General features: G+C 47.6%; 1 protein-coding gene across 1 annotated transcript; it reads right to left on the bottom strand.

The window, feature by feature from the left end:
• Positions 1 to 11,279: 11,279 nt before the first annotated feature.
• LOC147961523 (putative F-box protein At1g30930) lies at positions 11,280 to 12,122 on the bottom strand. Its single transcript, XM_087533842.1, has one exon. The coding sequence runs from the start codon at positions 12,120 to 12,122 to the stop codon at positions 11,280 to 11,282; it is 843 nt and encodes a 280-aa protein (XP_087389968.1).
• Between the last annotated feature and the right edge of the window lie 768 nt (positions 12,123 to 12,890).

The following is a 12,890-nucleotide window of genomic DNA, read 5'->3' as shown; positions in this document are numbered from 1 at the left end:
GCTGGACCTGTGCGCCGCAACGAATGCCGGGTTGGAGATGAGGTCGAGCCACTTCTTGGACACGCATCGGCACCGGCCTAGGGACTTGGTCGGCAGCCAGGAGAGGATCTCGAAGATGATGTCCGCTGGTGGCGAGACAGTAGTGGTAGATGTTCTGGTTGCGGCGGCGGCTGAACGGAGATCACGGCATCGCCGTTTACGTGATGGCAACACCATGGCAATGCGCTGAGAGGTTCAACCAGGAATATATAAATTCGGCCACCTAGACACGTTCTCGGTTTGCTGCCTTTTGATCGATCTGAGATTTGGTGAAGGCTGATGGGTCTCCTATGTACAGTACCATACGTACCATGGAGATATCTAGATGGATTCGGGTTGCACCTGAGACAATGGCATCGTGTTGCATTGGAACTCTGTGATTAGAGTCTCCGTACAAATCTGTTGCTGAGATTTCAGTTACAGTTGGGACGGCCGGCCACCCGGCCAGCAAAAAAAAGCTAGATATTTTTCTTTTCTTTCAATGACAGGTGGACCTCGTAGGGCTCCACACATGATCATGACGTTACCAAGCGTCTCCGTTACATGCAGGTGTTAAGGGGTGCCATGTCAGTCTGACTGATGGTCCCATCTGTCATAAACGCGCTCAACCGAGCCAAAGCCGCCGATTAGTATTAGTTGCAAAAAAATTTACCATAGCTGTGGTGTTTTCTGTTAAGAAAAAGCAGGGTAGTGTATTTTGGTAACCTAGCCTTCAATGTGGTGGTTTTGTGCAATTTACTTCAGTTGGGACGGCTGGTCACACAGCCGATGATCACCCGATCTGCTCATTGTGTGATCTCACTCATTGCAACAAGATCCTTGTTGCAATTGCAACTGAATCCTTTTGCAAAAGCATCTTGCAACAAGTGCCTCGTTGTACAAACCAACCTGGGCTGAATGGTTAGGAGGACAGTTGTATCTCCAGCCCACCAGAGTTTAAGTCCTAGACTAGACATTGGTGCTCGCATTTTCTTGGGTTTATTTCAGGCCTTCTGGCGATGTGCGTTCAGTGGGAGGTGGCGTTTTCGTCGACTATGAAGGCGTCTGTGGCAACTTCATCAATCTCAAGATGATGTGCTGGCTCAATCTCTCGAAGGCGCTCATAGGGAAGGTGTGCGTGCGTGCGTGCGTTTATAGAATAAGTGCATGCTCGTGTATGTGAGCGGTTTCGATGATACTGTATTAAGAAAAACAAGTCCCTCGTTGTACTTGCAATAGGATCCTTGTAGTGAAAAAAAAATATCTCCGGCTAACGGTGTGTTCGTCGCATTTGCAACAACAAGGTGCCGCAATTGCAATAGGACCCCCTTGCGATCTGTACACGCCGCCTGGGAGGAACTCACACACATGTGTGCGCTTGGCTGTTCATCGCCGCTCCTGCTGGCGATCCACTAGATAGTCCTACAACCCTATGTCACCCGTTTCCCCCCCCCCTCTCTCTCTCTCTCTCTCTCTCTCTCTCTCCGCACCCGGACACGTGCTGACGAGGATCGGGTCAACCCACAGTCGGTCTGCAACAGAGTCTGTGCTGCGATCTAAAGGGTGGCCACAACACCCACATTGCAAATCTAGCCACTGAGATAGGTGTCGCTGCACATCGCACCATCAAAGTTGATCGGGCGGCCACGAAGGTGGTCTATGCGCACATAGTAATCATTCTGGTGAGCCCATAATTCTCCATTTTGTCCATTAAAAAGTATTTCAATAGAATAAGGGAGAGGGTTGGTATCTAAATCTATGACCGCGTGCAGGCTGCAATGGCCGATTTTGCCGACGAGGTTAGGCAGACTGTTCATCACGTCTGTGCATTTCCCCATGGCAAGGACCGTATCATATTTTTTTTTGAGGAACCTGCACCCTTTATTAATGATCAATGTTCATGGTGGTACAGATTACATCGGGCAAGGATAACAGCCACACATGGCGCCCAAGAGAAAGGGAAGAACTAGCTTTGGCAAGTGCGTGTGCCTCGCCATTATGTTGACGCTTCTTATGGATAAACTTCAGGCGAAAATTCTACACCTATGGACAAGTTACAGGCTGCAGCCTACGGACTACCTCTCCTAACCAATCTCTTGCCCCCTCTGGTTTGTGTGGTGGGGCCGATCATCATGATTTCCCAATCCTTTAACCCCACGTCTGTCCGTAGCGCATCGTCCGTTAAAATCTGCGCGTAGTTGTAGCATTTCTCAACTTCAGGTCTCGGAATAAGGTCCGCTGGGCTGTGATCTCCCTCAAGATAGTGACATAGTGACACGGAACGCCTGCTTCAATATTGGCGACCACTTCACTACAATCCGAAGCAACGCAAACTGAATCCACATGCAAGTCCATAGCTAATGCCAGAGCATCGCTACACGCACGAGCTTCCGATGATGCTGGGTCAATCAAGCCTTCAAACACGACGAGCGAGGCACCCAAATAAAGTCCATTTTTGTCCCGGCAGATGGCAGCCGCCGCTCCTTTCGTTCTGTCCCGCGAGATGCCCCCATCGACATTGATTTTCACATTATGCTCTGTTGGATGCTGCCAGCCCTTCGAGGGATTGTGTACAAGCCCGTCCTCCTGCACTGCATGCTGCAGCTCATTTTTTGCATGCACATCCTTTTCCCTTGCACGCATGCCGCTGGCTCGTTCGGAGCTCTGAATAGTGACCAACTCAAGATCAGCAAGGAATTTGTTAATGAAGCAATGCGTGCTAATGGGGCTCTGGTACTGATCATCGTGTATAGCTCGTCGTCTAGCTCACCATATCGCCCACATCGTCACAAGCACCTTGGAGAGGTCCTCCGACAGTAAAGTGTCCACGAGCCAGTGCAACCACAACTTAGGATCCTCCGTGCGGTTTGATATGGCGAACTCAGTCAACTCCTTGTCCACGAGAGCCAAAACACATCTGGCCATCTGACAATTGAACAGGGAGTGGCGCCAAGTATCGTTGGCCGCCTGGCATATCACGCATTCAGGTGTTTCGGCCATGCTCCGATGCTTGCGCACATCGCCTGTCGGCAAAGATGTCCTAGCCAGTCGCCATGCAAAAACCTTGATTTTAGATGGCACATCTGCTTCCCATAGTTTTGTCCAGGAGCGCCGGTCTGCATCAATATTGGAGTGTCCCGGTTTGTGCTCCAACCAGTCCGTCCTTTGCTGTTTGGTGGCAGCAAGTAAACGGTAAGTTGATCGAACGGTGAAAACACCCTTCCTTTCATAATGCCAGGACCAAAAATCTTCCTGAACTTTGGTGCTTAACGGAATATTGAGTATCGCTGCTATGTCCATCGCATAAAAGTGTTGATCAAGCACTTGAACATCCCATGACGCTGTAGCTTGGTCAATCAACTCAGAAACATGCTGCGGCGGATTATTTGATTTAGCACATACCGGCCTCAACTTGTAGTCGCGGGGGATCCAGTTCTCTGCCCAGATGTGTGTATTTTCTCCGGAACCAATCCGTTTTATGATGCCAAGTTTCAGCGTGTCTAATCCTTCGAAGATCGACCTCCAAACCTGCGACGGGTTTTTGCCTACCTCTGCATTTAACACCGAAGAATCAGGGTAGTACACAGCCTTCAAGATGCGGGCACTTAACGAGTTAGGTTCCTGGAGGAGACGCCACGCTTGACGAGCCAAAAGTGCCAAATTAAAGAGCTCGATGTCTCGGAACCCCATACCTGCCATGAACTTCGGTTGTGACATGACCTCCCAAGAGACCCATGCTGTCTTCCTCTCGCCTTTCTTGAAACCCCACCAAAATTTACGCAGCAACCCATTAATATGTAGACACAGCCCCCGGGGGAGCTTAAAGCATGCCATAGAATATGTAGGTATGGCTTGAGCTACGGATTTGATTAGAACTTCTTTACCTCCAACTGAAAGTGCTTTTTCCATCCACCCTTGCACCTGTTTCCAGATTTTGTCCTTCAAGTATTTAAACGATCCCTCCTTTGCTCTTCCCACGTCAGAGGGGAGGCCAAGGTATTTCTCAGATAACTTCTCATTCTGAACATCCAGAGTCAACTTAATTTCCTCCATCAAATTTTCTGAACACCCTTTGCTAAAAAAGATAGAAGATTTATCCTTGTTAATGCGTTGACCAAACGCACCACAGTATCTCTGCAAAAGAGAGTCAACCCTCGAGGCCATCTCTGGGGTGGCATCAAAAAAGAGAAGGCTATCATCTGCAAATAAGAGATGGTTAACTTGAGGGGCGCCTGGGGCCACCGTGATGCCATGAACTGCCTCAGATGGGTTGGTGGATTTCAATAAACATGATAGACCTTCAGCAGCCAATAGGAAAAAATAAGGTGAGATGGGGTCACCTTGCCGAATACTATGGGTGGGTTTGAACTCCTCTTGTTGGCCACCGTTAAACATAACAGCAAATGATACCGATGAGACACAACGCATAACTGTGTCAGTAAAGCCAGAGCTAATTCCCAGTTTCAGCATAACAACTCTCAAATTAGACCACTCCAGACGGTCATATGCCTTCATCATATCAAGCTTCAGAGCACAAAACCGATTCCCTTTCAATTTCCTAGTTTTCATGTAGTGAAGGCACTCATAAGCAGAAATGAAATTGTCTGTAATAAGGCGTCCTGGTACAAATGCAGATTGTTCTTCAGAGATGATGGCGGGGAGAATAATCTTGAGCCGGTTAGCCAATACCTTAGAGGCGATCTTATAGATCACATTGCATAGGCTTATCGGTCGAAATTGTCCTAAACTTTTTGGACTTGCAATCTTGGGAATTAACACAATGAACGTTTTGTTTATCTCCTCCGGGGAATCAACTCCACTCAGAACTCGAAGCACCATATCAGTAACCTCATCGCCACACAAGTCCCAAATGCCGCTGAAAGAAGTGTGCCGGGAACCCGTCGGGGCCAGGGGCCTTCGTAGGGAACATTTGAAACAACGCAGTTTTTACCTCCTCTTTACTAAATGGACAGTTGAGCTTGTTGTTCATATTGGCATCCACCTTCACCGGTATGTGAGAGAGCACCTCCTCCATACCAATGGTATTCTCTGAAGTGTATAAATTCTCATAAAAGCTTGTTGCCATTGAAGCCATCTCCTGATCATCCTTGGTCATGGACCCATCGCTGCGCTGTAGCTCGGGCACTCGGTTCTTAGCCTTACGAGCACTAGCCTTCCTGTGGAAGAACTTTGAGTTGCTATCTCCTTCTGCAAGCCACTAGATTCTTGCTCGTTGGCGCCACATAATCTCCTCTCTGTAACAAAGCTCGATGATTCTTGCTTCAACTTCCTTTTCCTCGGCACATGGGCCGACTCGTGTTACAGCTGACCGGAGCTGCTCAAGGCGCCGACGAAGCTGCCGGAGGTCCGTACGAACCGAACCAAAAGTGGTTTGTCCCCAGCGCTGAAGGCTACTAGCTACATTTGAGAGCTTACTAGTGAGCTCGGTCAAAGAATGAGCACGTCCAGCCAAGCTCCAGAATTCTTGCAACGCATCACCAAAGCTCGCATCTCGTTCCCACATGCATTCGTAGCGGAAAGGCCGCTGAGTCGCACGCACATTTGTGTCTGTACGCTCCGTCTCCAGTAGCATCGGACAATGATCTGATTTTGCCGCCGTTAAGTGTTCCAAGTTAGCGAAAGGGAACATTGCAGACCAGCACGAGGTAGCGAGGGCACGGTCCAAACGTACTTTGCAGTAGTTTCCCCCCGCTACCTTCTTTTCCCATGTCCAATCCAGACCTTTGTAGCCAAGGTCCACTAGTTCGCAGATATCCACCGCCTCCCGGAACGCATCAATTTGTGCACTGTCTCGCTCGTTTGGTCCAATCTGCTCCTCTGGTCTTAAGATCTCATTAAAGTCTCCAATACAGACCCACGGAAGAGTGCTCTCACCTCGCAATGTCTTCATCGTGTCCCAGGTTTTGTAGCGAAGAGTTCTAGTTGCTTCCCCATAAAAACATGTAAGACGCCACTGCTCTCTACCTGGCTCCTTGACCCAGGCATCCACATGATACTGCGAATAATTTTTTATTGACACATCAAGAAAATTCTTCCAAAAGATACAAAGACCGCCACTGCGGCCACTACTACCAATGCCAAAACTAAAATCATAACCAAGAGAAAAACGAAGACCCTCTACACGATCCTTTTGCAGCTGAGTTTCCACCAAGCAAAGGATCGTCGGCGAACTCATCTCCACGAGATCGCGGAGTTCTCGAACCGTCGCGGGATCGCCAATCCCACGACAGTTCCAGCATAATATTTTCATTGGGCCTGGCGGCGCTCCCTGTCGGAGCCCGCCACTAGTGCCAAATTATTATTCTTCACCGGAGATACTGATTTCTTTGCCTTCTTGATCTCTCTTGGAGACACATATGCCGCAGGGAGTGGAGGGATATTGATCAACTCCTGCCCTGTCACAGAAGTACTAGCCGAGAATGCCGCGGTGAGATCCTTGCGAGCAGGAGGATCCCCCTCCACCTTGTCTGCTACAGCTAATTCAGGCCTGACAGCCAATGCAGCCTGCTTCAACGGGCTCGTGACCGTATCGCCGTCTTCCTCGTCGGTGCCCAGGTCGGCGTCTTGAGAGGAGCGTTTGCGAGCGGCCGACTCCTGTTGCTGTTGCGTGGGCTGGACTGGCTCCCCACGCCCAGCTCTCCCTGCCCTTCCACGGCCTCGCCCTCGGCCGCCACGGGTACCCCGACCTCCCAATGGTGGCTCTGGTGCCGGGCTCGTTTCCCTCCTCTGTGCAAGCATCCAACTGCCAAACTGTCTCTGTTTCGGCTCCCAAACGCCATCGCCGCACTCCTCATGATTGTGACCCATGAAACCACAGACTTGACAGAAGTACGGGATCTTTTCATACTTGACTGGCAGGAATCGACGGCCTTCTCCCGCGACATTCAAGGGTGTAACCCTAGTGAGCGGTTTACCAACCAACACACGAGCTCGCACTCGGACGTAGTCCCCTTCATAATACAGTTTTGGTGATAGCTGAATTTCCTTAACCCGTCCTATCCGGCGAGCTAATTGATCGACCACATCAACATCTCTGTACATATCCGGGATACTGTGAATTTGCGCCCACACGTACAGACCATCAAACACCACTGAGGCTGGATCAGTTTTGCCGTCATAATCTTCCACTAGCAGCCCCATCCCCCTGAAGAGCCAAGGTCCGCCATGAACTACCTTCTTCCAATCACCAAGGCAAAACATCTGAAAAATAAACAGGTTCTCCCCAGCTTCTCTGTACTTGGGAACATGTGCCAGGCTGCAGATCGACTTCAGTGTTTCAAACATGGCTGATGAACTGAAGGTGCGAGAAGTGCTCAGCTTACCAATGGCTAACCACCTGGCGTCTGCCTCTAGCTTCTTCAATTTTTCTTCTCCAACGACCACATCATCCAATTCCTCCTCCTTCAGATCAAAGTATTGCATCATCTCTTCCAGATTCTTGCCACTCCATCCCGCCGACGACGCGGAGCCGAAAGTCTCCGCCATCTATGGTTTGGTTATGCGTGGTTCAGCAGAAGCCACGCCAGGGAAGCTCCTTCCTAGTCCCCACCAGCGGTCAGCAGGGTGCCGACGCCGACAGGGATGTTGAAGTTGCGATGAGAAAACTCGCGGCGGCGCAAATCGCCTCCGGAGGACGTAAACCCTAAGCTAGAGGGTAAGTTCCGCACGCGAGTGACTGAGCGTGTACCCCCTCTGTTCGGACCGTATCATATGTAACACTAGAAAATTTCCCTTCAACAAGTGTAATTTGTCGGGCCCATGGAAAAATGGGCCTTTGCCACCATGAGAAAACTACATAGTGAAGCAAACACTTTGCCAACTTCCATGAGAAAAACAAATCTGCGAAGCAGGACCTTTTTGCTGAGTGCCATTTGAAAAACACTTGGCAAACACCAGGAACTCGGCAAACACGGTGCCCCAGACGGTATTGTTGACGAGCAGACTAACGACACGGGCCCTTTGCCTAGTGTGCGGCATCCAGCACTCGGCATGGTGTCCCCCCCTCCCCTCATATTTTCCATTTTTCTTTATTTATTTTGCTTTGCTTTCTTCTTCTGTTTTCTTTTCTCTGCTTTGATTTCTTCTTCTATTTTCTTTTCTTTCATTTCCTTTCATTTTCTCCTTTTCTCTTCTGATTTCTTCTTCTATTTTATTTTCTTTGCATTGCGTACTTATATTTTGAACAACTAAGTAAAGAAGAATCCCTAAAAAAGGTAAGTAAATAAGAAGGGTCCCAAGAAGCATGTTGGCCGAGACTCGGGCATCAACATGGATCTTAGTGTCTATTTAATTGTGAGAAAAAAAATCAAAATGTAGTCTGGAAAACATGAAACTTCGCATGATGTCATGATATGATCCCTATAGGCCGTGGTAGAAATTTGAGAACACTTTGGAACGGTTGTCACGTTGACTGGTTACATACCGGACCATCTTCTACGAAGAAACTAGGCTTGAAGACGGAATAGACCTTGTTTGCATGTGAAGTGACCATCAAATCATCAGTTGGCCATGAAACGTTTTCTACACACAACACACACCATTACATGTTCCAAGATAAAAGAAAATTCATTTTTTGCTCTATTTAAGCCATTTAATTGCATTTACAGTCATTTAATGGATATAAGTCAAATTTGAATTATGCGTACAAGAAATGATGACCAAAATGGTTTAAAAAATCTCTGTTGTGGTACTTAGTCTAGGCCTCATGGAAGGAAATAAGAAGATTCACAAGCAGCTCGGCCACCAACATTTAATTTAGCAGTTATTAATTCCAAAAAATTCTAACGAAGTCTAGAAAAGATGAAACTTGGCACGGTGTAATGATATGACCCCTATAGGCTGTGGTAGAATTTTGAGAATGTTTTGGAAAAGTTGTCACGTAGAGTGCTTACAAACCGGACCATCTCGAGGGAAGAAAGTAGGTTTCGAGATGGAACGAACCAAGTTTGAATGCGTAGTGTCTGTTGGATCATAATTTGGCCTTGAAAGTTTTAATTTATACACACAACACACACAATTATATGTTTCATTCTAAATCGTGGCATTTTTTCAGTGTTCGGTTGCTTTATTTAAGTCGTTAAATACATTTTTAGTCCTTTCATGGATATAAATCATATTTAAATTGGGGGTACAAGAAATAATGGCCAAAAATGGATTGAAAAATATATTTTGTGGTACTTATAGTCTATGTTTAGGCCTTACGCGGGGAAATAAGAAGAGTCCCAAGAAGCAGGTGGCAGAGACTAGCACCAACATGGAGTTTAGTGGTTATTTAATTCCAATTTTTTTGAAATGAAGTTTAAGAAATATGAAACCTGGCATGGTGTAATGATATGATCCCTATAGGCTGTTATAAAAATTTGAAAACATTTTGGAACATTTGCCATGTAGACTACTTACAACCAGACCATCTATGAGGAAGAAACTATGTTTCAAGACGGGATGGACCAAGTTTGCATGTGAAGTGACAATTGATTCATTCGTTGGCCTTGAAACCTTTTAAAATGGAAAACACACTGTTACATCAAACATGTCCAAATTTGATAATGTTTTGGATCAGTTTCCTATATTGTGGTCAAATTTCACCGACAAACAGATGTTTAAAAAAGAAACAAAACCACAAAGAATCAAGCAAAATAAGGAAAGACAGTAAAAGAACAGGGAGGGGGGGGGGGGCGGGGGGGGGGGGGGGAGATGAAACATAGAAAATTGAATAAGAAAAGAACTTTTCCCGAGTGCTGGGCAAAAGCCGCACCCACTTCCACTGCGAGAGTAAACGAATTAGTGGCATCCCCCGCCGAACCCACCCCAAATTCATCTCCACCGCGCGCGCGTCCCCAACCTAGACGTCGTCCCGCCACCGCCGCCATCATACTTTGTCGCCACTCCAGAGCCGTTGCTGCTCTAGATTTGTGACTCCATGTGCTTTGGGGGCAACGACATCATGTTTTCTGACAACCTATTTCTTTCAGCCTTTGTGAGCAAAGTTGCCAGCTTGGTCTTAGCGATACTAGTGTGGCTGCTTGCCCAGATCAGGGTGATCCCCTAGCTGATATGCTTGACATGGTTATCAATCTTGGTCGTATGCGGCAGTCTAGTACTAAGGCTGTAGCAATAGATACAAACTGACCCATATGAGAGGAACACCACTTTATAGCCCGGGGGGGCGGGGGGGGGGGGGGGGGGGGGGGGGGGCATGTGTGGTGGTCTGTGAACAAAATTGAGTCACCTAAAAGCCTTTCTTTCAGTTTTTGTTCATGAAAAATTGTTAACAGCTAATTTTCACATGGACACATTATTTGTAAAAACAAAACAGCCTTTTCCTATTTTTGGTTTACGGTTCACTCGAGACCATATACATTGGCCCGAATTCACATGTGAATTCTACAGTTTTTAGTTACTGTCACATGTCTACTATTTTTGTAATTCTTGAGGAGACACCACTGGTCATTTATGAATTGGCATTTAAAATCATACAGTTTTCGGCTTCTTTCTCATATAAATCACCATTATTCGTTTGGTCTGCTGCCCAAGGGAGTACTACATACTCCCTCCATCTAGGTGCATAAATCATCTTAGGTTGTGTACCGCGACCAAGGTGGAGGGAAAAACGAGAGAACTTAATGTTTATTTGCTAACTAATAGCATTGCATGTAATGAACTGACCACTCCATGTCGTCAAGACATTGAAAGCATAGATGCCCCAATTCTCTTATTGGTTGATTCCTTTATTCATGTCAAGAAACGAGACACGAGGTGGGAGCACCATGTCTAGGTGTTTTGGGATTATTTGGTTTTCGTAAGATGACTTCTATATCTATATCTATATCTACTATTAAAAAGAGGTGATATTCTTGGTTTCGTCTCTCTACGTTTGGTCCCGCTTTAATTAATTTCAAGTACGAAATTTGGTTTCATTACTTGCCACCTGTTTTCTCCCAACGGAGGAAGCCCATCTGACGGTGCGCTGTGGCCCAGGTCCGGAGAGCTGGCAAAAAATTAAATTGCCGATAGGAGGGTTTGATCTCATAACCTGACAACCGGCCATAGGATCCTAGTTCAAACAACAAATGCCGCTTTTGCCGACGAGGTTGTATGTCTCCACATCTTTGCATCTCTGGAAACGAGGAACATATAGTTGTAGGTTAGGCCTTGATGTCTTTTCGATCCGTTGGTATCGTGTGCGCTTTGATCCAAATGTTCATGTCGGAATCGCTCAAGAGCCATACATTGATCACGGGCTACGCTATTTGAGACATGCACAAGGTGCCATTGAGCTCGGCTATGATTCTGGTATCCTGGCCATGGTCTCCGACGACTCCTGCTGGTCCATGGATCACCTTCCACTCCTCGTGCTCGAGGTCGAAGCAGAGCACGTAGTTGCCATCATGGGATAGGAAGTGCACGATGCCATTGACCGTGACGCCGGAGGTACAATCATAGCGAAGAGAGGGCGTCATTGGGGGTGATTGTGTTTGCCTCCATTGGGCGCCATCTCCTAGAATGAGGACCTCGCAATTTTTTCGGGTGTTGTTATCGAGGCAGATGAGCTTGTACATGTGGGACTTAGCGGTGCGTCTGAAGCCGAAGCATCCAGTGGAGTATCCGCATGTCTGTTCCACGGCCGGTTTCGGTAAATTCGGGAGCGTCACCCCGGTGGCTAGATCCATGACCTGGGTGTAGGAGTTTATGTCGCCGATGGTGATGCAGGCAAGTCTGTCGAGGCTCGCGTGGAACTTCCATAGCCCAGCACCAGCTCCAGCTAAGCTCACCACCTTGACGACTGTGCCCTCCGTGTCCATCAGCTGGAGGAAACTAGGGCGGGAGCTGGAGTACTCGTCAATCATGGCGACGAGGAGCGGTTTGGCGCGGGACCTGTGCGTGGCGACGAAGGTCGGGTTGGAGATGAGGTCGCGCCACTTTGTGGACACGCACCGGCACCGACCTTGGGACTTGGCCAGCAGCCAAGAGAGGATCTTGAAGATGACGTCCGGTAATGGCGAGACAGCAATGGCGGCTGAACCGAGATCACGGAGTCGCCGTTTAGGTGACGGGGGTGGAAGCCGTAGCGACGGCGACGCCATGGCAGCGCGCTGACAAGCTCGACCAGGAACCAATCTGTCCGCCTAGAGACCTCGGTTCGCCGCCTTTGCCCTTTGGTCGATCTGAATCTGAGATTGGTGAAGTCTCTTCTTATTAGGTACAGTGAACCGATCTGACATGGGTTCGGGTTGCACTTGCCATCACAATCGCATATTCCATCTGAACTGTTGATTTACATCACCGTGAAATCTATGGCGTTGGATTTCTGTTGCAGTTTGGTCATTTATTTCTGAGCCAACAATTACAATTGCTTGCGTCTTTCTAACATAACACCTTAATTGTTATGCAGTTTATCCATAAAAAATTGGGAGACGCTACGCGCCCGCCGGCTGATCCGTATGAAATATCCGCCACCTCGACAGCCGTTTGATGTACGCGCGCGTAGCTGTCCGATCTAGTTCTGGCATACGGCTCGGTCGGCTCCCTTGACCCATTAATTTCTGAAACAACGGCCGAATTGCAGAAACAAGCGCTTTGTTGCAGAATAACTTTGCAACATAGATGAGGTTGCAGAAACCTTTGCAGTAGAGTTTATGTTGCAGAAAAACTTTTGCAATAAAGAGCATGTTGCAGAATATTTTCAAAAATAAAGATTATGTTACATAAATTTTTTTGCAACAAAAGAGCATATTACGCACAAACTTCTGCAACATAGGTGTTGTTGCAGAAGGAATTTTTGCAACATAGATGATTTTGCAAAAAAGAAATCCGCCTTTACTTTTCTGCCACATGGGTGGCGCGGTCTGGCA

The sequence above is a fragment of the Triticum urartu genome, chromosome 7A (assembly GCF_056163025.1).
Source record: "Triticum urartu cultivar PI428250 chromosome 7A, HENAU_Tu73, whole genome shotgun sequence".
In the NCBI taxonomy this organism is placed as follows: domain Eukaryota; kingdom Viridiplantae; phylum Streptophyta; class Magnoliopsida; order Poales; family Poaceae; genus Triticum; species Triticum urartu.
The sequence above is the reverse complement of the archived record's forward strand: the minus strand, read 5'-3'. Positions and strand labels throughout refer to the sequence as shown.

Coding starts and splice junctions, on each gene's coding strand:
- LOC147961523 (XM_087533842.1), bottom strand. CDS start 12,122: ATGGCGTCGCCGTCGCTACGGCTTCCACCCCCGTCACCTAAACGGCGA.